Below are 27,001 nucleotides of genomic sequence, written 5' to 3'. Positions count from 1 at the left end.
TACTCCGGTTTCCTCACACATTTCAAAAACTTGATGGAAAAACTTGAAAAAAAATTAAATTACAAAATAAAAATTTAATTTAATTTAATTTAATTTAATTTAATTTAATTTAGTTTAGTTTAGTTTTATTTTATTTTATTTTATTTTATTTTATTTTATTTTATTTTATTTTATTTTATTTTATTTTATTTTATTTTATTTTATTTTATTTTAAAAAATTATTAGTGAATGATAAAGATGGCTTTCTAATGGTGTATTATCTCCCATTTTACAGCAAAAAACTAAAAAATATATTTGTTTTAGGTGGCACAGTGGTTGTGTGGTTAGCGCGTAGGCCTCGCAGCTAGGAGACCCGAGTTCAAATCCACCCTCGGCCATCTCTGTGTGGAGTTTGCATGTTCTACGGGTACATTCCAAAAACATGCTAGGTTAATTGATGGAAAAACTTGAAAAAAAATTAAATTACAAAATAAAAATTTTATTTTATTTTATTTTATTTTATTTTATTTTATTTTATTTTATATTATTTTATTTTATTTTATTTTATTTAAAAAAATTATTAGTGAATGATAAAGATGGCTTTCTAATGGTGTATTATCTCCCATTTTACAGAAAAAAACTAAAAAATAGATTTGTTTTAGGCGGCACAGTGGTTGTGTGGTTAGCGCGCAGGCCTCGCAGCTAGGAGACCCGAGTTCAATTCCACCCACGGCCATCTCCGTGTAAAGTTTTGCGTAGGTTTTCTCCGGGTACTCCGGTTTCCTCCCACATTCCAAAAAAACATGCTAGGTTAATTAGCGACTCCAAATTGTCCATAGGTATGAATGTGAGTGTGAATGGTTGTTTGTCTATATGTGCCCTGTGATTGGCTGTCCAGGGTGTACCCCGCCTCTCACCCCAAGACAACCCTCGTGAGGATAAGCGGTAGAAAATGAATGAACATTATTCCAACAGTAAAATATGGTGGTGGTAGTGTGATGGTCTGGGACTGTTTTGCTGCATCAGGACCTGGAAGACTCACTGTGATAAATGGAACCATGAATTATTGTTAATATGCAAATATGGGCTGCACGGCGGACAAGTGGTTAGCTCGCAAGCCTTAAAGCTAGGAAACCCGAGTTCAATCCCACCGTCGGCCATCTCTGTGTGGAGTTTCCATGTTCTCCCCGTGCATGCGTGGGTTTTTTCTGAGTACTCCGGTTTCCTCCCACATTCCAAAAACATGCTAGGTTAATTAGCGACTCCAAATTGTCCATAGGTATGAATGTGAGTGTGAATGGTTGTTTGTCTATATGTGCCCTGTGGTTGGCTGGCCACCAGTCCAGGTGAAACTGAGGCGCATCAGGGACGTGGCAGCCCGCAACAATCTGGAGTGTGTCTGGCGAAGACATGGTGTGAGACCTGATCAATTCTTTTGATTCGGGGACAGGATTGTCAGCTTAGGTGGCTTGCATACCTCCGCTGGCCTTGGTTCCAATTCACCCAGTTTAGCCAGCTTTGTTTGTGCGTTTGCTCCATCTGGAGCCCCCAAGCTGTCCAACTACAATAGACACGTCTCCGTGACGTCCAGAGTCCACTGACTCTTGTGTGTTTACTGGCAAAGACAACTCGGGGTTTGCGATATTTGGGTTTCTTGCGCAACTGTCGGATTTCAATGGCTTGTTTTAGTCTCAAGCGGAGGATCCGTCTTTGTTGCTCTCATCTTAGAACAACAAACCAGCTTATGAGTTTTCTGAGAGATGAAAGAATTTATCTCTTCTTGAGACAGGATCCAAAGAGTCATTAGACAACGGCAGACAAAAAGGGGAAAACAGGCTGAGAGCATCCGAATGGAATGATGCTGTTTGCACACAGATGGAAGCTGTCAATGTTAATAGCTGGTAGTTTGCATTCACTATTGTTACATGCATCATTTGTAATAGCATGCGCTAACGTTAGCAACAATAACTAGCCCAAATTCTGGACATGATACACTTCAGATGTCATTCATTCATTCATTTTCTACCGCTTATCCTCACGAGGGTCATGGAGGGTGCTGGAGCCTATCCCAACGAGAAGGTGGCCAGCCAATCACAGGGCACATATAGACAAACAACCATTCACACTCACATTCATACCTATGGACAATTTGGAGTCGCTAATTAACCTAGCATGTTTTTGGAATGTGGGAGGAAACCGGAGTACCCGGAGAAAACCCACGGAAACTCCACACAGAGATGGCCGAGGGTGGAATTGAACTCGGGTCTCCTAGCTGTGAATCCTGTGTGCTAACCACTCATTCATTCATTGTCTACCGCTTATCCTCCCGAGTCTCGCAGGGATGCTGGAGCCTATCACAGCTGTCTTCGGCGGGGTACACCCGCCTACACTGGTGGCCAGCCAATCACAGGGCACATATAGACAAACAACCATTCACACTCACATTCATACCTATGGACAATTTGGAGTCGCTAATTAACCTAGCATGTTTTTTTGGAATGTGGGAGGAAACCGGAGAAAACCCACGCATGCACGGGGAGAACATGCAAACTCCACACAGAGATAGCCGAAGGTGGAATTGAACTCGGGTCTCCTAGCTGCGAGGCCTGCACTCTAAGCACTCACTACCGTGTATCATTTTCATTAATTCATTCATTTTTTACCGCTTATCCTCACGAGGGGTGCTGAAGCCTATCCCAGCTGTCTTCTGGGCAAGAGGCTGGTGGCCAGCCAATCACAGGGCACATATAGACAAACAACCATTCACACTCACATTCATACCTATGGACAATTTGGAGTCGCTAATTAACCTAGCATGTTTTTGGAATGTGGGAGGAAACCGGAGTACCCGGAGAAAACCCACGCAAACTCCACACAGAGATGACCGAGAGTGGAATTGAACTCTGGTCTTGCTGTGAGGCTTACGTTTTTTTTTTGCGAGGTGATGATGCAACTCCGTAATAGAAGAGAGTACATTTGGTGCAGTTTTAAGCCAAAAAAAACGTCCACACAAACATGTAATACACACAATGCTCTCGTCATTCCGCCTAAAATTCTCAAGCTATTTTGGTGTGAATGGTTGTTTGTCTATATGTGCCCTGTGATTGGCTGGCCACCAGTCCAGGGTGTACCCCGCCTGGGATAGGCTCCAGCACCCTGTGACGCTCCGGAGGAAAATGAATGAATGATTGATTCATGGCTGCACAGTGGACGAGTGGTTAGCGCGCAGGCCTCGCAGCTAAGAGACCTGAGTTCAATTCCACTCTCGGCCATCTCTGTGTGGAGTTTGCATGTTCTCCCCGTGCATGCGTGGGTTTTCTCCGGGTACTCCGGTTTCCTCCCACATTCCAAAAAAAACATGCTAGGTTAATTAGCGACTCCAAATTGTCCATAGGTATGAATGTGAGTGTGAATGGTTGTTTGTCTATATGTGCCCTGTGATTGGCTGGCCACCAGTCCAGGGTGTACCCCGCCTCTCGCCCGGAAGACAGCTGGGATAGGCTCCAGCATACCCATGACCCAAGTGACGGTGGGCAGCATAGAAAACAGATGGATAGATGAATGGGTGCCATCGAAATGATCTTCGTCAATTGTGTGAGTGTGCATGGTGTGCGGCATAAAGACGTGAAATAAGGCCATTAAACAGCACTGAGAGCTTATCTTCCGTGTCAAAATGAAAATAACAATTTTCAAATGTTTAGATGGGTCCTTTGATGAGAAGATCGGGAAGACCTGGGTTCGATTCCAAATTGTCCATAGGTATGAATGTGAGTGTGAATGGTTGTTTGTCTATATGTGTCCTGTGATTGGCTGGCCACCAGTGTAGGCGGGTGTACAATTGAGGCATATGGAAGGTTTAATTTAGCGTCCTACACGTTCGGTAAATGCCCTCGAGCAATACGCCTTGCCTGTAATAAGACTTGTAAAGCGGCGGAAATTGTATGTGGTCAAAACCATGCCAACCTTCCGCCATAGTGAGCATACAGAAAAGTACATACTTGTGTGTATTTTTTTCCCATACATACGTATACTAGGGTACAGATTACTATGATCGGTTGTGGTTGTGCACAAATTACGAGACGTACGTAATGGCTGTAAAAGCGCACAAATACAATCGCCTTAATATGTCATCATTGCCATTCTTGCTCATGTGTGTGTGAAATAGCGTCGACACATGGGTTCGATCACGCTCGGGGTTGCCCAAAGTGTGGATTTTTTCGACACTCGAGTGTTCCCATGTGCTCCAGATTAACACACAGCGTTAAGATAGTGGAGGTCGGGGTGCCACCTTCTTGCCACCCCCCCCCCCCCAATTTTGCCTCATTTCTTCCCTGCAGGCAATTTACACTTGTGCATGAGTTTGAAACCGACTCAACTGATTACTGCATGGAAAGATTTAAGAAAGGAAAGCTGGTTCGCGTCGTTTTTCCTCCCCAAAAAAATATTAGCGCTGTGATTAGCCTGACCTTCTTTCTAAATGTAGACACATCAGTAATGGATGCTACTATTCTACTAAGTACAATATTGTCAGAACATCTGGAGCAAAAAAAAAAACCACATTGCTCATAAAAATAACCGATGCCCTGATGCGCTGATTCCTTTCTGGGATGAGGTTTTGTTCCATGTTTCATGAATTCCAACATAAAAGAATGATCCCATCCCATATGGAAACCGGGCCCAATTCCAATATGATACTGAGGGCATCCTTAAGTCAACTACAGTATCCTAAAACTTCATTCATTCATTCATTGCTTTTCTTCAATAAGGTCGCTGGAGCCTATCCCAGCTGTCTTCGGGCGACATGGCTGGTGGCCAGGCAATCACAGCGCACATATAGACAAACAACCATTCACACTCACATTCATACCTATGGACAATTTGGAGTCGCTAATTAACCTAGCATGTTTTTTTTTTGGAATGTGGGAGGAAACCGGAGTACCCGGAGAAAATCCACGCATGCACGGGTAGAGAAAATGCAAACTCCACACAGAGAATCGAACCCAGGTCTTTAATGGTCTTATTTCATGTCTTTGTGCCGCACACCATGCACACTCACACAATTGGAGAAGATCATTTCAATGGCACTCATTCATCTATCCATCTATTTTCTATGCTGCCCACCGTCACTTGGGTCATGGGTGTGCTGGAGCCTATCCCAGCTGTCTTTTGGGCGAGAGGCGGGGTACACCCTGGACTGGTGGCCAGCCAATCACAGGGCACATATAGACAAACAACCATTCACACTCACATTCATACCTATGGACAATTTGGAGTCTCTAATTAACCTAGCATGTTTTTTTTGGAATGTGGGAGGAAACCGAAGTACCCGGACGGGGAGAACATGCAAACTCCACACAGAGATGGCCGAGGGTGGAATTGAACTCGGGTCCCCTATCTGTGAGGTTTGTGCTCTAACCACTCGTCCACCGTGCAGCCCTTTTTCAAGACCTGTTTTCGAATAATATAAGACAAAAAAATAATAATGTTTAAAAAAAGACTGGCATGTGTGTGTGAGTGACAGGAAGAAAAGCTCTGACTCCATTTGGCGCCACCTATTTGTTTGCATGTATAAATCTTTAGACCTGAAATATAAGACGACTTGTGTTTTTCAGACTTTTTCTATAAAAAAAAAACAACTTCCCAAAAAAACTAGTTTTTGGTCTACAGAACAATTTCAGCTACGGGACGTTGAGCTAACCACTCGGTCACCGTGCAACCTAGAAATTAGCACGCTAATTTTTTTTCTACTATATTTCTGCAGTAGCAAATAAATACAACACAATTCCTCTTCTTCAAGAAGTAGACGGTCGAGTTGGAAGTTGAGTAGTTGAGGTCTGCACGCTAACCACTCGACCACCGTGCAGCCCTTTTTCAAGGCCTGTTTTGGAATAATATAAGACACAAAAAAAATAATGTTTTCGGAGACTGGCATGTGTGTGTGAGTGACAGGAAGAAAAGCTCCGACTCCATTTGGCTCCACCTATTTGTTGTATAAATCTTTAGACCTCAAATATAAGACGACTTCTGTTTTTCAGACTTTTAAAAAAAAAAAAAAAAAAAAAAAAAAAAACAACTGCCCAAAAATCTAGTTTGTGGTCTACAGAACAATTTCAGTGAGGGGACGTTGAGGTAACCACTCGTCCACCGTGCAGCCCTTTTTCAAGACCTGTTTTGGAATAATATAAGACAAAAAAAAAATTCATGTTTTCAAAGGCTGGCATGTGTGTGTGAGTGACAGGAAGAAAAGCTCTGACTCCATTTGGCTCCACTTATTTGTTGTATAAATCTTTAGACCTCAAATATAAGACGACTTGTGTTTTTCAGATTTTTTCTATAAAAAAAAAACAACTTCCCAAAAAAAATAGTTTGTGGTCTGCAGAACAATTTCAGCTACGGGACATTGAGCTAACCACTCGGTCACCGTGCAACCTAGAAATTAGCACGCTAATTTTTTTTTCTATTATATTTCTGCAGTAGCAAATAAATACAACACAATTCCTCTTCTTCAAGAAGTAGACGGTCGAGTTGGAAGTTGAGTAGTTGAGGTCTGCACGCTAACCACTCGACCGCCGTGCAGCCCTTTTTCAAGACCTGTTTTGGAAAAATATAAGACAAAAAAAATCATATTTTCAAAGACTAGCATGTGTGTGCGAGTGACAGGAAGAAAAGCTCTGACTCCATTCGGCGCCACCTATTTGTTTGCATGTATAAATCTTTAGACCTCAAATATAAGACGACTTGTGTTTTTCAGACTTTTTCTAAAAAAAAAAACACGTTGAGCTAACCACTCGTCCACCGTGCAGCCTAGAAATTAGCACGCTAAATATGATTTTTTCTACTATATTTCTGCAGTAGCAAATAAATACAACACAATTCCTCTTCTTCAAGAAGTAGACGGCCGAGTTGGAAGTTGAGTAGTTGAGGTCTGCACGCTAACCACTCGACCACCGTGCCGCCCATTCCTAATCTATATGATGGCAAAATCCCAATGATTCCGTCTCATTTAGCCTGTGAAAGTGGTTGGAAACAGGAAGTTCTTTTTTTTTTTTTCCTTCATTATCTACATTTATTCAACGGAGACAGCCTTATGAGTCCACGGGGTTCGAATCCAACTCGTGATACGCGGATCACATGTCTAACAGAGTGAGGCACGCAAGGACTTTTAATGTGTTTATTGTGATTGATACAAGCACGAGGCGAGTTCAGGCGCTGTTGTGCTTTTATAGGCAGCATTTTTCTTTGTAAAAGGACTTCCTGTTTTCTAAGCCTAGTTTACGATTAGTCATGGAAACTTTTAGACAGCGGCGCTCGCAGGGGGTGGTTACCAAAGAAGAAAGTCAACACAAAGTAGGCTGAAAGTAAAACAGTGTGGCGTAAATGCTAAAAATAATCTCATGTGACGTTCATGAGAAACAGTGAATTTGTAATCAACACCATAAATAATAAAAACAAGTCCCTAGTATTTATTTGGAAGCTCCACCTATTAGCACAAAACAACCAAAACAACAAAATGCTCCTCCATTATTAAGCTATTATAGGATCCCTTGTAAGTAGGAAGGTATTTTCTTATGCAAGTTAACTGACATCATTCCGAGATTAGGCTTTTCCTCTTGAGGGAGTCTAACACATCTAACACAGTACTAAACTACTTTGAAGAGTTTTTGCTATTGTTTACTCAACTTCCAAAATGTCCGTATACTTCTCAAAGAAGAGGAATTGTGTTGTATTTTTTTGCTACTGCAGAAATATAGTAGAAAAAAATTATATTTTGCGTGCTAATTTCTAGGCTGCACGGTGGTCGAGTGGTTAGCTCAACGTCCCCGAGCTGAAATTTTTCTGTAGACCACAAATTAGTTTTTTGTTTAGTTTTTTTTTCACCTCGTACTTAGGTACGTGACAAAAAAAAAAACAAATTTAAATTATACTAGGAAAGCAGGAAGTGAACAAATGTAACAGTTAGTGATTGTAAAAGTACCAGATGGAGGGGTAGGATTTAAAAAGCTTTGCTTCTTCCTACTCCTTTTGGACATGTGGAACTGTGAACTGATTATGTGATGCATTCAATTGTAATCTGATGCATGTTCAAATAAAATAAAACCATTAAAAAATTTTTTAATTAAAAACAAAAAAATGTTTTTTCATGAAATTAAAAAAATAAAATAAAAAAAACTTAAATTATATTAGGAAAGCAGGAAGTGAACAAATGTAACAGTTACTGATTGTAAAAGTACCAGATGGAGGGGTAGGATTTAATAAGCTTTGCTTCTTCCTACTCCTTTTGGACTGATTATGGGATGCATTCAATTGTAATCTGATGCATGTTCAAATGAAATAAAACCATTAAAAAAATTTTTTTAAAATTAAAAAAAATAAATAATAATTAAAACAATAAAACAAAAAAAACTTAAATTATATTAGAAAGGCAGGAAGTGAACAAATGTAACAGTTACTGATTGTAAAAGTACCAGATGGAGGGGTAGGATTTAATAAGCTTTGCTTCTTCCTACTCCTTTTGGACATGTGGAACTGTGAACTGATTATGTGATGCATTCAATTGTAATCTGATGCATGTTCAAATGAAATAAAACCATTAAAATGTTTTTTTAATTAAAAACAAAAAAAAAATTTCATTAAATTAAAAAAATAAAATAAAAAAAAACATAAATTATATTAGGAAAGCAGGAAGTGAACAAATGTAACAGTTACTGATTATAAAAGTACCAGATGGAGGGGTAGGATTTAATAAGCTTTGCTTCTTCCTACTCCTTTTGGACATGTGGAACTGTGAACTGATTATGGGATGCATTCAATTGTAATCTGATGCATGTTCAAATGAAATAAAGCCATTTAAAAAAATAAAAAAAAAATTAAAAAAAATTGTAATTAAAAAAATAAAATAAAATAAAACTTAAATTATATTAGAAAGGCAGGAAGTGAACAAATGTAACAGTTACTGATTGTAAAAGGCTGCTAGTTGACTTTATATTCAGGTTTAATTTCTATAGTATTGTCCATTGGGGACACTTTTGTGAGACACTGTAAATGTACAAGTAAGTCCAGTGTTATTATCCGTCCACTAAATAGGGAACATTCTGGTGGTCCAGGTTTAACAAATCTCCACTGTGTGCCCTCCTTGCTGACAACCCTTCTGGATTGACTTAAAACATATCATTTTCCATAGTTTCCTGGAATTAACTTACAAACACCGGTGTTTGAAAACCCTGTCAGTGACCTGTATAATACATACTGTATGTCCACCATCTTTGACATGTTAGAAACACTGCGGTTTTGGCTGATGCTAGCGCGGGACTTTTTTCATTGCCAAAAACAAAACTCACCAAGCGTCTGTCACTTTGAGCGTCACCGTGTGAGATTTATGTTACGGTGTGAATTGATTCAAGCGAAAAGATACAATTTCAGGCCGCCGTCAACTTCTCATGGTTCCCTTTTTCCAAAGATGGCTGCCCACTTTTAGCTTAGGATCGTCCTTGTGTACAGTGAACAATATATTGAAAATCTAACACAGTACTAAAATACTTTGAAGAGCTTTGTTATTGTTTACTGAAATTCCAACTCGGCCGTCCACTTCTTGAAGAAGAGGAATTGTGTTGTATTTTTTTTTGCTACTGCAGAAATATAGTAGAAAAAATTATATTTCGCGTGCTAATTTCTAGGCTGCACGGTGGTCGAGTGGTTAGCTCAACGTCTCCTAGCTGAAATTTTTCTGTAGACCACAAATTTTTTTTTAGTTTTTTTTTTCACCTTGTAGTTTGGTACATGACAAAAAAAAAAAATTAAATTATATTAGGAAAGCAGGAAGTGAACAAATGTAACAGTTACTGATTGTAAAAGTACCAGATGGAGGGAGCTGAAATTGTTCTGTAGACCACAAACTAATTTTTTGGGCGGTTGTTTTTGTTTTTGTTTTTTTTAGAAAAAGTCCGAAAAACACAAGTTTGTTTTTGTTTTTGTTTTTGTTTTTGTTTTTGTTTTTGTTTTTGTTTTTGTTTTTGTTTTTGTTTTTGTTTTTGTTTTTGTTTTTGTTTTTGTTTTTGTTTTTGTTTTTGTTAGGAAAAAGTCAGAAAAACACAAGTTTGTTTTTGTTTTTGTTTTTGTTTTTGTTTTTGTTTTTGTTTTTGTTTTTGTTTTTGTTTTTGTTTTTGTTTTTGTTTTTGTTTTTGTTTAGAAATAGTCTGAAAAAAACAAGTCGTCTTATATTTGAGGTCTAAAGATTTATACATGCAAACAAATAGGTGGCGCCGAATAGAGTCAGAGCTTTTCTTCCTGTCACTCGCACACACATGCCAGTCTTTGAAAACATGATTTTTTTTTGTCTTATATTTTTCAAAAACAGGTCTTGAAAAAGGGCTGCACGGTGGATGAGTGGTTAGCGTGCAGACCTCGCAGCTAGGAGACCCGAGTTCAATTCCACCCTCTGTGTTTGTGTGGGTTTTCTCCGGGTACTCCGGTTTCCTCCCACATTCCAAAAACATGCTAGGTTAATTAGCGACTCCAAATTGTCCATAGGTATGAATGTGAGTGTGAATGGTTGTTTGTCTATATGTGCCCTGTGATTGGCTGGCCACCAGTCCAGGGTGTACCCCGCCTTTCGCCCGAAGACAGCTGGGATAGGCTCCAGCACCCCCGCGACTTTTGTGAGGAAAAACGGTAGAAAATGAAAGAATGAATGCTAATTTCTAGGCTGCACGGTGAACGAGTGGTTAGCACGCAGGCCTCGCAGCTAGGAGACCCGAGTTCAATTCCACCATCGGCAGCTTGGAAGAACAGTTTCTGCTGTGGCTGTGTAAACAATCACTTTGTGTTCAATTCTTTAGATGTAGACGAGTGCCTCAACGAAACCATCTGCGGGAGCCATGGCTTTTGCGAGAACACGGACGGCTCCTACCGCTGCCAGTGCGATCAAGGCTACACAAACCCACCCGGAGACCCCAGCAAATGTGTCGGTATGTATTGAAGTATTTTGACAAGTACCGGGAGTCCAATATAATATGTTTTCTTCTAATTCCCACCCAATTTTTCCCTTCCCAGAGTCAAAAAATGTTGCCCGTCATCCACAATCCTTATATGAAACACATCTTTCTCTTTTCTGTGCATTATAAAGATATACAAACAGCTAAAAAAATTCAAGTTTTATATACCTGCTATATACATTCATAATACCATGCAATACTTACAGTATTTTGCCATACTTTAGTGATTTTAAATATTACCGGAACTTCCTTCTTGTGTGTATTGATTTCACATAGTAACTTAGAAAGTACTGCTACCTCTAGTAGTAACTTTTTCACATGCTATTCTTAAAGCTGCAACCATTTTTTATGTCCTTTCAGTGATCCCATAGCTATGTGATGTGTGTGAAATTTGAGCGTAAAGGCGACTATAGGGGTGTTATTTTATGTCTACGGGGCTCTAATAATGGTAAAAAAAAACATATTGAGAATATCATAAACAGGTTTTCTATTCTGTAACTATAGAAATATTCAATTTATTAATGTTAATATTGAATCCTACTTGGTCTGGAATCGATTAACAATAATAAACTAGGGGTGAATGTATATTTAATATTAATATGAGACACAGTGGTCTAGTGTTTTTTTAAATATTTTTTGTGTAGCTCAACAAATAAAAAAAATATAGTTTTTTGGGGCAGTTCTTTTTGTTTTTGTTTTTTTTTAGAAAAAGTCTAAAAAACACAAGTCGTCTTATATTTGAGGTCTAAAGATTTATACATGCAAACAAATAGGTGGCGCCAAATGGAGTCAGAGCTTTTCTTCCTGTCACTCGCACACACATGCCAGTCTTTGAAAAAAATATTTTTTGTCTTATATTTTTCCAAAACAGGTCTTGAAGAAGACATTGTTGAAATTGTTCTGTAGACCACAAACTAGTTTTTTTGGGCAGTTGTTTTTGTTTTTGTTTTAGAAAAAGTCTGAAAAACACAAGTCGTCTTATATTTGAGGTCTAAAGATTTATACATGCAAACAAATAGTTGGCGGCAAATGGAGTCAGAGCTTTTCTTCCTGTCACTCTCACACACATGCCAGTCTTTGAAAACATGATTTTTTTTTTTGTCTTATATTTTTCCCAAAAAAGTATTGAAAAAGACCTTGTTGAAATTGTTCTGCAGACCACAAACTAGTTTTTTGGGCAGTTGTTTTTGTTTTTGTTTTAGAAAAAGTCTGAAAAACACAAGTTGTCTTATATTTGAGGTCTAAAGATTTATACATGCAAACAAATAGTTGGCGGCAAATGGAGTCAGAGCTTTTCTTCCTGTCACTCGCAGTTGTTTTTTTTTTTTGTTTTTAGAAAAAGTCTGAAAAACACAAGTCGTCTTATATTTGAGGTCTAAAGATTTATACATTCAAACAAATAGGTGGCGCCAAATGGAGTCAGAGCTTTTCTTCCTGTCACTCGCACACACATGCCAGTCTTTGAAAATATGATTTTTTTTGTCTTATATTTTTCCAAAACAGGTCTTGAAAAAGAAATTGTTGAAATTGTTCTGTAGACCACAAACTAGTTTTTTGGGCAGTTGTTTTTGTTTTTGTTTTAGAAAAAGTCTGAAAAACACAAGTTGTCTTATATTTGAGGTCTAAAGATTTATACATGCAAACAAATAGTTGGCGGCAAATGGAGTCAGAGCTTTTCTTCCTGTCACTCGCAGTTGTTTTTTTTTTTTTGTTTTTAGAAAAAGTCTGAAAAACACAAGTCGTCTTATATTTGAGGTCTAAAGATTTATACATTCAAACAAATAGGTGGCGCCAAATGGAGTCAGAGCTTTTCTTCCTGTCACTCGCACACACATGCCAGTCTTTGAAAATATGATTTTTTTTTGTCTTATATTTTTCCAAAACAGGTCTTGAAAAAGAAATTGTTGAAATTGTTCTGTAGACCACAAACTAGTTTTTTGGTTTTGTTTTTTAGAAAAAATCTGAAAAACACAAGTCGTCTTATATTTGAAGTCTAAAAATGTATACATGCAAACAAATAGGTGGCGCCAAATGGAGTCAGAGCTTTTCTTCCTGTCACTCACACACACATATGCCAGTCTTTGAAAACATGATTTTTTTTTTGTCTTATATTTTTCCCAAAAAAGTATTGAAAAATACCTTGTTGAAATTGTTCTGCAGACCACAAACTAGTTTTTTTGGGCAGTTGTTTGTTTTTTTTTGTTTTTAGAAAAAGTCTGAAAAACACAAGTCGTCTTATATTTGAGGTCTAAAGATTTATACATGCAAACAAATAGTTGGCGGCAAATGGAGTCAGAGCTTTTCTTCCTGTCACTCGCAGTTGTTTGTTTTTTTTGTTTTTAGAAAAAGTCTGAAAAACACAAGTCGTCTTATATTTGAGGTCTAAAGATTTATACATTCAAACAAATAGGTGGCGCCGAATGGAGTCAGAGCTTTTCTTCCTGTCACTCGCACACACATGCCAGTCTTTGAAAACATGATTTTTTTTTTGTCTTATATTTTTCCCAAAAAAGTATTGAAAAAGACCTTGTTGAAATTGTTCTGCAGACCACAAACTAGTTTTTTTGGGCAGTTGTTTTTGTTTTTTTAGAAAAAGTCTGAAAAACACAAGTCGTCTTATATTTGAGGTCTAAAGATTTATACATGCAAACAAATAGTTGGCGGCAAATGGAGTCAGAGCTTTTCTTCCTGTCACTCACAGTTGTTTGGTTTTTTTTGTTTTTAGAAAAAGTCTGAAAAACACAAGTCGTCTTATATTTGAGGTCTAAAGATTTATACAGTCAAACAAATAGGTGGCGCCAAATGGAGTCAGAGCTTTTCTTCCTGTCACTCGCAGTTGTTTGGTTTTTTTTGTTTTTAGAAAAAGTCTGAAAAACACAAGTCGTCTTATATTTGAGGTCTAAAGATTTATACATTCAAACAAATAGGTGGCGCCAAATGGAGTCAGAGCTTTTCTTCCTGTCACTCACACACACATGCCAGTCTTTGAAAACATGATTTTTTTTTCGTCTTATATTTTTCCCAAAAAAGTATTGAAAAAGACCTTGTTGAAATTGTTCTGCAGACCACAAACTAGTTTTTTTGGGCAGTTGTTTTTGTTTTTGTTTTTTTAGAAAAAATCTGAAAAACACAAGCTTTTCTTCCTGTCACTCTCACACACATGCCAGTTTTTGAAAACATGATTATTATTTTTTTTATCTTATATTTTTCTTATATATAAATGAAGCACTAAATTACTTCAGCAAACAAAAAAATGTCTTTTTGTTAGCTAGACCTGCTACCGTCCAAAAACAAAATGGAAGTACGGCAGTGACAAGCACATTCTAATTATTTTATTGTCCACGAAAAACGGACTTCCACCGACACGATACTTTTGCGGCGCACATGCCATTGTGTACCTCATCCTTTACTGACCTATCGACCTCTTCCCTGCCGCCCCTCTCAGACGTGAATGAGTGCGAGATGAGCCTGGCGCTGTGCGGGGAGGCCCTGTGTGAGAACTTCGACGGCAGCTTCCTGTGCATCTGCCCCAACGACAATGAGGAATTTGATCCCATCACCAGCCGGTGCCGCTCCCTGGGTAAGGGAACGCCGCCTGCGCCCACAGTGCCTCACAGGACTTAATTCTAACGTCGAGTTTTCGCTCATTTAATGAGCCGTGTGTCATTATCCAAACAACACGGGCGACTAGGTGGAACGCGACTTACTCCACAAAGTGTATCTTTTCGACCTGGTTTGATTCCATTTGTTTTGTCGCGGTGTATGAAATATTTGGATGAGTCTAATCCCTCGGACAATTGATGCCGTAACTTCTTCAGTAAAGCCAAGCAAAGTCCCCACAGGGGAGTTACTGTAGACCTACTTTCCCACCAAGACAAACAATGATGGATTGTACCTACTGGTAATGGACGCTGTGGACGTCTCTTCTAAGATAACATCACCGGGTATTGTGATTTCAGAGAAAGCACTTTGAGTCGTGGAAACATCATCGCTTGTGTACAGGAATCGGGTGTATTTACATTATTAATCGGCGTACCCTCGACGGGGTTGTTTTTCCTCCCGCCTGGGCGCTAAACCCCAACTATGCTTCTGTGTACCTTTTTTCGCCGCATTCCACTGTTTTGCTTTCGACGTGTGTTAATCAATCATGCGAACGTGAACGTTGTGTTGTGTTTCCATTCGGATAAGCTAGCAGCTTACGGGTAAAATGTCTGAGCCTATGCCTTTTGGCTGCGCGGTGCAGGGCGAGGTTAATGTGCCACCTGAGAGGAGGCGTGCTGGCATATCGATTCCTAAGACTGCGTTATAACGTCTCCGCTTTTCCTGGTTGAATTCCAATATCCGACTTTTCCCTTTTTTTTTTCAGCCGGTACCGACTCAAAAGCCGCTTCCCCTGCGGTCCCCGCAACCGAGGAGAGGAAGGAGTGTTACTACAACTTAAATGATGCAAATTTCTGCGACAACGTCTTGTCTCGTAACGCCACCAAGCAGGAGTGCTGCTGCACCGTGGGGGCCGGCTGGGGCGACAACTGTGAGATCCACGCTTGTCCCACTTCAGGAGGAGGTGAAATATCACTTTTTTTTTATTACAAAGGACTGATCTAAGGATGCACGGTGGTTGAGTGGTTAGGGTGCAGACGTCACAGCTAGGAGACACGAGTTTAATCCCGCCCACGGCACTCTCTGTGTGGAGTTTGCATGTTCTTTTTTTGTTTTTGTTTTTGTTTTTGTTTTTGTTTTTGTTTTTGTTTTTGTTTTTGTTTTTGTTTTTGTTTTTGTTTTTGTTTTTGTTTTTGTTTTTGTTTTTGTTTTTGTTTTTGTTTTTGTTTTTGTTAGAAAAAGTCTGAAAAACACAAGTCGTCTTATATTTGAGGTCTAAAGATTTATACATGCAAACAAATAGGTGGCGCCAAATGGAGTCAGAGCTTTTCTTCCTGTCACTCGCACACACATGCCAGTCTTTGAAAATATGATTTTTTTTTTTGTCTTATATTTTTCCAAAACAGGTCTTGAAAAAGAAATTGTTCTGGAGACCACAAACTAGTTTTTTGGTTTTGTTTTTTTAGAAAAAATCTGAAAAATGTGAAATATCACTTTTTTTTTTATTACAAAGGCCTGTTTTTTTGGGCAGTTTTTTTTTTTTTTTTTAGAAAAACTCTGAAAAACACAAGTCGTCTTATATTTGAGGTGTAAAGATTTATACATGCAAACAAATAGGTGGCGCAAAATGGAGTCAGAGCTTTTCTTCCTGTCACTCACACACACATGCCAGTCTTTGAAAACAGGATTTTTTTTTGTCTTATATTTTTCCAAAACAGGTCTTGAAAAAGGGCTGCATGGTGGTCAAGTGTTTTTTTTGTAGCTCAACACATTAAAAAAATAGTTTTTTGGGGCAGTTGTTTTTGTTTTTGTTTTTTTTTTAGAAATAGTCTGAAAAACACAAGTCGTCTTATATTTGAGGTCTAAAGATTTATACATGCAAACAAATAGGTGGGGCCAAATGGAGTCAGAGCTTTTCTTCCTGTCACTCGCACACACATGCCAGTCTTTGAAAACATGATTTTTTTTTGTCTTATATTTTTTCCAAAACAGGTCTTGAAAAAGGGCTGCATGGCGGTCAAGTGTTTTTTTTTTTATATTTTTTGTGTAGCTCAACACATTAAAAAAATAGTTTTTTGGGCAGTTGTTTTTGTTTTTTTTTAGAAAAATTCTGAAAAACACAAGTCGTCTTATATTTGAGGTCTAAAGATTTATACATGCAAACAAATAGGTGGCGCCAAATGGAGTCAGAGCTTTTCTTCCTGTCACTCGCACACACATGCCAGACTTTGAAAATATGATTTTTTTTTTGTCTTATATTTTTCCAAAACAGGTCTTGAAAAAGAAATTGTTGAAATTGTTCTGTAGACCACAAACTAGTTTTTTGGTTTTGTTTTTTAGAAAAAATCTGAAAAACACAAGTCGTCTTATATTTGAGGTCTAAAAATTTATACATGCAAACAAATAGGTGGCGCCAAATGGAGTCAGAGCTTTTCTTCCTGTCACTCACACGCACATGCCAGTCTTTGAAAACATGATATTTTTTTTTTTTGGTCTTATATTTTTCTTATATATATGAATGAATGCCTGATCTACTCAGATCCCAAATAACAAGCACTAAATTGCAGCAGCAAACAAAAAAAATGTCTTTTTGTTAGCTAGACCTGCTACCGTCCAAAAACAAAATGGAAGGACGGCAGTGACAAGCACGTTTTATTGTCCTATTAGCAAGAATAACTATATCACACTTACATAGACTGTAGAAAGCCATGGTAAAAATAAAATACATTTAGAACACTGTTCAAGTCTATCTCAGCTGTCTTCTGGTTGCCAGCCAATCACAGGGCACATATAGACAAACAACCATTCACACTCACATTCATACCTATGGACAATTTGGAGTCGCTAATTAACCTAGCATGTTTTTGGAATGTGGGAGGAAACCGGAGTACAAGGACGGGGAGAATATGCAAACTCCACACAGAGATGGTTGACGGTGGAATCAAACTCAGGTCTCCTAGCTGTGTGGCTAACCACTCGTCCACCGTGCAGCCGCTCTTAATCGTTAGCTACGACTGTGCCAAGAGTGCCTCAATATGAATTTATCAATGATTCCCAAATAACCGCTTGTTTGTTTTTCAGATGACCATCAGCAGTTGTGCCCTCATGGCAGCGGTTCAATTCCCCTGCCTGCTTCCTCTACTCAGAGTCTGGCCGATCAGCGACTCTACATCGGTACTTATTTTAATAACATGCCTAGGCTTTTATAGCTTCCTCACTACTGGCGCTAGAATGTCAGCCATTTTTAAAGCCAGGTAAACAAACACGATCCCTCGCCACCTTTTAACGAGGCTGCCTCACGCCAAGGCTCGACGGGACTCATACCTGGATTATTACTTTAATGGTGCTGTGTCCCGACAGCTGGAAAAGAAATATTTTCCAACAACGGTGTTAATATTTTGTTTGTTTTCTTGCACTTATGTCACTGGGAGGTATGATTCTTATGTTTCTTATTTCTTCCTCAGATGCAAATGAGTGTGAAATGTTTGGATCAGACATTTGTAAGAACGGACAATGTGTCAATCTCTTCTCCACTTATACCTGCTACTGTCGCTCCGGATTCTACTATGACAACGTCAGGCTGGAGTGTGTTGGTAAGAAAAGAGTTCCCATTTTTTCTTTGACGTTTAAAATCAATTATTAATGCTGTAGATTAATCATTATTAGAGATTATAGGCAGTTTTCTAGCTGCTCCTATTGACCCTACATGGCCCATTAGGCTTAATGCTGTCAATCATACAGTGAATGTTTGGACTTTTTATTGTATACTAGATGATTGGAAATATTATATTAATATTAATATTGATTTATATATATATTTATTTATAAAGGAATATTACATATATATATAGGAATATTATATATATAGCACTGCATCTTGCATAAATATATATAATAAATAATATGATATATATATTATATTTTATTATATATTATATTATATATATTATAATATAATATAATATTATTCATTATATAATATATTTTATATATAATAATATAATAATATAAAATGATATATATATTATATAATTACAATATATATTACATATATTGTATATTATATATACATATATTATATTAATAATAATTATAATAATAATATTATTATATAATATATATTATACATTGAAATATAATAATTATAATATATAATTATAATATATGTTATGTGTATATATATATATAAATAATATTATATATATTATATTATATTTTATTATATATTATATTATATAATATAATATTATTTATTATATTATACATATACAATATTATATTATTATATAATATATATTATATATATTGTAATATAATAGTATAATATTGTATATATTATAATATAATTATAATATATATTATTATATATTATATTCTATATTATTATAAAAAAATATTTAAAAAATGTTATTATTATATGAAAATATTGTTATTATTATATTATAAAATTATATTATAAATTTATTATTATATTGTAAAAAAAATTATAAATATGAACCATTTTTGTAAGCTTCCCTTATCATCCATCCCATAGTGTTCTCAGTTGGGTTTAGATCAGGGGAACATGGAAGATGATCCCGTATTTTTTGTCTTCTTTTTCCATTTTGAGGCTCCACTTAGAACCTCCTTAAGATCCAACAGCACAAAATGTCCATTTTTCAATATGAATTTGTGTGTCCCGTGTTTTTTTCCAGATTATGACGAATGTGAATTTGTCAATTCCTGCATGGACGGAGTGTGCGTGAACACGGCGGGTTCTTTCAACTGTTTCTGCAGTCCGCCATTAGTTCTGGACAGCTCCCGACGGCGTTGCATCAGCATCAACACGACAGAAGGTGCGACTTTGCTCACAGCACACAGCCAATCACAGGGCACATATAGACAAACAACCATTCACACTCACATTCATACCTATGGACAATTTGGAGTCGCTAATTAACCTAGCATGTTTTTGGAATCCTCCCAGTGTGGACTTGCCCCAAAGGTGGCATTTTCTTTATCCTCAGTGCCATGCCATGTCGCGTTACTGCAGGGGTCTCAAACACGCGGCCCGCAGGCCAAATGTGGCCCGCAGGACACTAGTTTGAGGCCCCCCGCCTTGATATAAAAGTTTAATGTTAGTTACCGCGCAAGTTTGATATGGACGCTGTATGGTATCATGTACCCAGAAAAAATTATTATGTTTGATTAATGTTCATGTTAAAGGTTAAATAACTGTTAATAGTTATCCTCCCTATCCGTGTGGAAGTGGTAAGTTTTTGGCTATTTAAGTTGAAAGGAAATAACTTGGAGGCTACCGTTTAGGTCGCTCGCTCAGTGGTTTGCGAGTTAGCATGTGTCTCAAGACCCTGCAGTTGCGCAATATGTTGTAAATAAAAAGAGTATAAATGTGACTATAGTCGTGTTTTGTCATGTCTACAGGGCTCTAATAATGCTTTGTTTATTTTAATCTGAAAAAAAAAATTGTCTACCCACCAACTATATGTGGGGTTTTTTAAGGTTCTCCTCTCACACAGTGTGGAAGTGGTTTTGGTGTTTTTTTTTTTTAAGTTTTTATTATTTGCCGTTTTATTATTATTATTATTATTATTATTATATTTATTTATTACTGATTGATTGATTTTCTTAATTCTTGATTTGTTTATTTATTTTTCATCTTATTTTGTGTAGAAAAATAAAAATTAAGATATTTGAGAACAATGAAATGTTTTATCAGAGCTTTTATTGTAGAAAATCGGAACCAAAGCACTGAAAAAGTTTGTATATTTTTCTGTTTTTAATAAATGCAGTTTTTTTTGGGGGGGGGGGGAATCTGATGCGGCTGAAAAAAAATAATTTGTCTACCCACCAACTATATGTGGGTTTTTTTAAGGTTCTCCTCTCACACAGTGTGGAAGTGGTTTTGGTGGGGTTTTTTTTTTTTTAAGTTTTTATTTTTTATTACTGATTGATTTTCTTTATTATTGATTTGTTTATTTATTTTTCATCTTATTTTGTGTAGAAAAATTAAAATTAAGATATTTGAGAACAGTGGAATGTTTTATCAGAACTTTTCTTGTAGAAAATTGGAGTTTTTAAAATTTTCGATGTTTCTTCAAAGCAACCTTGGACTCCAACCCCGACGTGCACATGGACATCTGCTGGCAGCGACTGGAGGGGGACAACATGTGTTCAGAACCCCTTCAGGGTCGTAGGACCACGTACACCGAATGCTGCTGCCTGTATGGAATCGCCTGGAGTGGACAGTGTGCCTTCTGTCCACGGAGGGATTCAGGTGTGATTCAAGTTCATTGGTCCAATTCCGGTTTATGTTTTTGGCGCTAACCCTTGCTCTGACTTTCAGAGGACTATGCGGTCATGTGCAATCTACCTCTGAGAGGAAGTTCAGACAGTTTACGTGAGCGGCCGGGTTATGAATACGGCGTTGATGTTCCCGAGGATCCCGTTGAGTCTTTTGTTCCTCCTTACTGGGACAACTACGGCGGACCCGCTGGACCGTACGACATCCCAGAAAGCGTCCCTCTATTCAACGATAACGATTACGGTATCCGAGAAGCGCCTTCTCGAGTCCCAATACATCGACCCCGCGAGCACCAACCACGGCTACTGGACCCCCACTCAGGTGGGTGTGTATTCACGCTGCGTACGCTCACTCCAATGAACACGTGGGTTCCTTATGTTCTCAGAGCGCTATGAGGGCTTTGAGGGTCTCCAAGCTGAAGAATGCGGAATCCTGAATGGCTGCGAGAACGGACGTTGCGTTCGTGTAAGGGAAGGCTACACCTGCGACTGTTTCGACGGATACGAGCTGGATCTCAACAAGATGGCCTGCATAGGTTCGATCCCACTCTTGCATCTCGCAGTTCGTTCCATGTAAACGGGGACCATCTGGTCCATGAGTCCATTTCATCGTCTAAGAATGCTGATCTCTTTAAAGCAGGGGTCTCAAAGTCAATTTATTTGGGGGCCACTGGAGCTAGGGTCTGGGCAAGGCTGGTCCGCATCAGGTTTTCCAAAAAAAAAAAAAAAACACATTTATTAAAAACGGAAAAATATACAAACTTTTTCAGTGCTTTGGTTCCGATTTTCTACAATAAAAGCTCTGATAAAACATTCCACTGTTCTCAAATATATTAATTTTTATTTTTCTACACAAAATAAGATGAAAAATAAATAAACAAATCAAGAATAAAGAAAATCAATCATTAATAAATAAATATAATAATAATAATAATAAAACGGCAAATAATAAAAACTTAAGAAACCACATATAGTTGGTGGGTAAAATAATAAATATTTTTTTCAGATTATTTCACGGATAGGGAGGATAACTATTAGCAGTTATTTAACCTTTAACATGAACATTAATCAAACACAGGAGACTGGGCTCAAACACAAAAGTTTAGGACAGTGGTCTCAAACGCGCGGCCCGCGGGCCAAATGAGGCCCGCAGGACACTAGTTTGAGGCCCCCGCCTTGATATGAAAGTATAGTCACAGTTTTAGTATAAAGTATAGTCATAGTTTTTTTATTTGCAACATATTGCGCAACTGCAGGGTCTTGAGACACATGCTAACTCGCAAACTAGAGAGCTAGCGACCTAAACGGTAGCCTTCAAGTTATTTCCTTTAAACTTCAATAGCCAAAAACTTACCACTTCCACACGGATAGGGAGGATAACTATTAACAGTTATTTAACCTTTAACATGAACATTAATCAAACGTAATAATTTTTTCTGGGTACATGATACCATACAGCATCCATATCAAACTTCCAACATTAAACTTTCATATCCAGACGGGGGCCTCAAACTAGTGTCCTGCGGGCCACACTTGGCCCGCGGGCCGTGTGTTTGAGACCCCTGCAGTAGAGAGACATGGCATGGCACTGAGGATAAAGAAAGCGCCACCTTTGGGGCAAGTCCACACTGGGAGGAGCCATCCCCCGTGCCATCGGGGGACCAGCACCCGGGTCCCCCGACTCCGGCAGACGGGCGGACCCCCACATCAAAGGGAGGAACCCCCAGCCAGCCGGGTCAAAGGGACCCAAGGACGGCACCTCCCAAACTAGTGTCCTGCGGGCCCCATTTGGCCCGCGGGCCGCATGTTTGAGACCCCTGCTTTAAACCCTTTGGAGCCAGACGTGGTATTTATTTCAAGGAGCTCAAGTAGAAGCTTTGCATTTAACAACCTGGCATTAACTTGTGTTTTATGGCCATCTAATAAAAACAGACTTACTCCCCAAAAAGCATTGTCTGCGAGCCGCTCGCTGCCAAGAGTAAGACCTTGAATCCGCGCCACTCGCTCTATTAGGTGGGATTTTCATATCTTTAAAGCGGGGTTTTTGATTGTGAGAAAGTGAGACCGTGCAGCAAATTTTAGTCTTTGCAATAAACTCCATGTGAGTTAAAATCAACTCAATCTGAGCCGTCTCATCTTGTCTCAAAGCCACCCATGGAAACACTGCAGAAAGACGATTGCAGAATCTGGAAGATCTAGAAGGTTTTCTGTGCGGGTTATTGTGTGTAGCTGCTCTACAGGAGTCCACAATGCTATACAAATGAGCATAAAATGACAATCATTCATTACATTCAGGGTCGCGGGGGTGGTGCTGGAGCCTATCCCAGCTGTCTTCATGCGAGAGGTGGGGTACACCCTGGACTGGTGGCCAGCCAATCACAGGGCACATATAGTCAAACAACCATTCACACTCACATTCATACCTATGGACAATTTGGAGTCGCTAATTAACCTAGCATGTTTTTGGAATGTGGGAGGAAACCCACACAAAACTCCACACACAGAGATTGCTGAGGGTGGAATTGAACTCGGGTCTCCTAGCTGTGAGGTCTGCATGCTAACCACTTGACCACCGTGCAGCCCTTTTTCCAAGACCTGTTTTGGAAAAATATAAGACAAAAAAAAAAAATCATGTTTTCAAAGACTGGCATGTGTGTGCGAGTGACAGGAAGAAAAGCTCTGACTCTGTTTGGCGGCACCCATTTGTTTGCATGTATAAATCTTTAGACCTCAAATATAAGACGACTTGTGTTTTTCAGACTTTTTCGAAAAAAAACAAAAAAAACAAATGGACAATTTGGAGTCGCTAATTAACCTAGCATGTTTTTGGAATGTGGGAGGAAACCGGAGTACCCGGAGAAAACCCACGCATGCACGGGGAGAACATGCAAACTCCACACAGAGATGGCCGAGGGTGGAATTGAACCCTGGTCTCCTTTGCTGTGAGGTCTGCGCGCTAACCACTCATATCGGTTTTTGGCAAAAAAGCCAATATCAGACATCCCTATCCCACCACCATACACTGGATAGACTTGTATTTCACTTGAGTTTTTGTATCCTTGTTATAACAAATCACTGCAGTCGTCGCAATTTTACTTCCTCCTTTTTGTACCCACGCATGCAAACTCCACACAGAGATGGCCGAGGGTGGAATTGAACTCGGGTCACTTAGCTAACCTAGCTAACCACTCGTCCACCGTGCACATAATAGGACATTTCATACATAATTTGAAAATATTTTGTTGAAAATGTTCCTTTTTCCCCACAGATATAAACGAGTGTGAGGACATCAGTGACAAGGTGCCGTTGTGCCAAAACGGCCAGTGCACCAACACGGAAGGATCCTACAAGTGCAACTGTTTGCCCGGCTTTGTGGCTTCCACCAAGCCACACAAATGCATCCCAGCCATTCCGGAGGCGGAGCTTAGAGTACCAGGAAACTGAGATGAGAACTGATTAGCGCTGATTTTATTATTTTGTTGTTTTTTTTTTACCTGTTTCTTCAAAGTTGGCCTTCTTCCCTTTAACCCTTAGATGCACGAGTGACTGGACCCTACACTCTTCCATAAGTGGCTCAAAAATCACCCATACTAGAATCAATGCCTTTTTATGACAATGTTGCCATTTTGGTTAGGAATAATCACTCGTATGATATTTAGTATTATATTTAGGACCACACAAGAATTATTTCATGTTAGAAACATCTTCATTTTTCACTTTTTTACATCTTTGAAAAAGAAAATGACCCCATACAACAATAGAAAATGTGAGGATCCATTTTTTGTGTTGCATAAAGATAAGTTAAAAATGTGAATGGCATCATATCAAAACATGTTTTTTTAGGAATACCTGGAATATGAAATGATAAAAAAAAATTATTACAAAGATATTTCAAGAAAACAACCTGACCGGGTCATTTTTGACCCACTTATGGAAGGTTGGGGTAGTAACACAAAAACTAAAATTTCTTAAAATGTATAAAAGATAAGTTAAAAATGTGAACGGCATGATATCAAAAACATGTTTTTTGAGGAATACCTTGAATATGAAATGATGAAAAATTTTAATTATGAATATATTTCAAGAAAACAACCTGACCGGGTCATTTTTCACCCACTTATGGAAGGTTGGGGTAGTAACACAAAAACTAAAATTTCTTAAAATGTATAAAAGGTAAGTTAAAAATGTGAACGGCATGATATCAAAAACATGTTTTTTGAGGAATACCTGGAATATGAAATGATACAATTTTTAATTATGAAGATATTTCAAGAAAACAACCTGACCGGGTCATTTTTGACCCACTTATGGAAGGTTGGGGTAGTAACACAAAAACTAAAATTTCTTAAAATGTATAAAAGATAAGTTAAAAATGTGAACAGCATGATATCAAAAACATGTTTTTTGAGGAATACCTGTAATATGAAATGATAAAAAAAATTTATTACAAAGATATTTCAAGAAAACAACCTGACCGGGTCATTTTTGACCCACTTATGGAAGGTTGGGGTAGTAACACAAAAACTAAAATTTCTTAAAATCTATAAAAGATAAGTTAAAAATGTGAACGACATGATATCAAAAACATGTTTTTTGAGGAATTCCTGGAATATGAAATGATGAAAAAAAATTTCATTATGAAGATATTTCAAGAAAACAACCTGACCGGGTCATTTTTGACCCACTTATGCATCTAAGGGTTAAAGGCCTGGCACTAAACCAGCAACAATAACCCTGAAACGTCCAGAACAGAACACACTAATTTCCCATCATACACCTGTAAGAGGAGTCAATCGATCGGGTTGACCTTTTCAATCACTAACCCTCTTGGTAATTTCATCATTCTCCATTTAAGTTTCTTTCTTTTTGTGTTATTTATTTCAAACCTATTGCTTCCTGTATTTTTTTTCATGTGACAGCCACAAGTACAGAAAAGTACTCGGAATTCCCACACTCAAATGCACCACTTTCAGCACCGACTCCTTTTTTGCCCCTTCCTAAATTCATTCAAAGTTCAAAACTTTATTCAGCATTAAAATCCTTAGAACAGCAAAGTGTTGAATGTGCGGACCAAGAGCTGTGACAACAACAATGAATACAACCAAACTTTTCAAAATAAAAGCTTCAGAAGAAGACTGTAGATGTATATGAGGATCTGATTATGTCATGTTTTTTTTTTTTAATGTAAAGGTGCAATACTTGCCACTTTTTCCTAAAAAAAAAAAAAAAATTAACAGTATTAACTTATTTTATTTTGTCGACAAAGTAACAACGTGTGTTGTTACATTTTAATGTCTAAAATAACACCATCGATGCAACAAATATCACTGCTTTATGTACACTTCCTAATTAAATGATTGATTCCCGTGAGACAAAGGCTCCGCTGGAGAGGTTTGGTATATTTTGTACAGCTCTAGTACTATGTATTATTAATTTTTTTTTTGTTAAATATCATTTTAATGCATCATACATAGCACAACCATTATTTTTGTTTGACATAAAATATTCAAAATATGATAAAAAAAAATGACATAATAGCTTTGTAGATTTATATGTCTGTAAAAACTATTTTTTAAAGCAAATCTTTTTATGTGTAAGGAAAGCGGCTGACACTGTACCAGAGGAACTGCGTGTATAACCTGCCCTGTGGAGCAGAATATGAAATATATTTTTTTTTTTTTTTGGGGTGGAAAAGTGGCAGCACTGTTCTAATCTAATGGCGGACATGTTTCATTTCATTACCGAGGTTCTGTATATTACAAAGATTATTCATTGGCATGATTTAATAATTTCTTTAAATGAGAAAACGTGGCAAACACACACAATCATGACAGCAGAACACTAATATAAAAGTCTTAATTTAACCCAATTTATCAACTATAAAACCTACACTGTGGTTTAACTGTGCTGCTCTAATTATCACCTGAACCAGACAGGAAGTCCAACATTTGGGCCAAAGTAGGAACAGTCTAGGCCCTATAAAAAAACCCAAAATGACTTAATGATAATGTTTTGTTGTAATGATGTGGTCATTGGAAAATATCATGCTCATTCATTTTGTTTACCTCTTGACTGTAATCACTGTCAGTCATCCAAATAAAAACGTAAAAAAGTACATTTTGAATCATTGT

At 37.9% G+C, this 27,001-nt stretch overlaps 1 protein-coding gene across 1 annotated transcript in view; it reads left to right on the top strand.

Annotated features, from left to right (window-relative positions):
- LOC131140425 (latent-transforming growth factor beta-binding protein 2-like) overlaps nucleotides 1-26,985 on the top strand; it is a 165,186-nt gene extending 138,201 nt beyond the window's left edge. Inside the window, exons 33-42 of the mRNA XM_078796315.1 lie at nucleotides 10,815-10,943; nucleotides 14,416-14,550; nucleotides 15,337-15,534; nucleotides 17,652-17,744; nucleotides 18,035-18,163; nucleotides 19,265-19,405; nucleotides 20,671-20,844; nucleotides 20,914-21,192; nucleotides 21,257-21,406; nucleotides 24,139-26,985. Of these exons, the coding sequence (XP_078652441.1) occupies nucleotides 10,815-10,943; nucleotides 14,416-14,550; nucleotides 15,337-15,534; nucleotides 17,652-17,744; nucleotides 18,035-18,163; nucleotides 19,265-19,405; nucleotides 20,671-20,844; nucleotides 20,914-21,192; nucleotides 21,257-21,406; nucleotides 24,139-24,314 (1,604 nt within the window). The 3' untranslated portion in view covers nucleotides 24,315-26,985. The remainder of the gene's footprint in view (nucleotides 1-10,814; nucleotides 10,944-14,415; nucleotides 14,551-15,336; nucleotides 15,535-17,651; nucleotides 17,745-18,034; nucleotides 18,164-19,264; nucleotides 19,406-20,670; nucleotides 20,845-20,913; nucleotides 21,193-21,256; nucleotides 21,407-24,138) is intronic.
- Nucleotides 26,986-27,001: the final 16 nt, after the last annotated feature.

This window comes from Doryrhamphus excisus, linkage group LG14 (genome assembly GCF_037039965.1).
Source record: "Doryrhamphus excisus strain RoL-2023G ecotype Guam linkage group LG14, RoL_Dexc_Guam_v1.1, whole genome shotgun sequence".
NCBI lineage: Eukaryota > Metazoa > Chordata > Actinopteri > Syngnathiformes > Syngnathidae > Doryrhamphus > Doryrhamphus excisus.
This window is presented reverse-complemented; position numbering and strand designations above follow the sequence as displayed.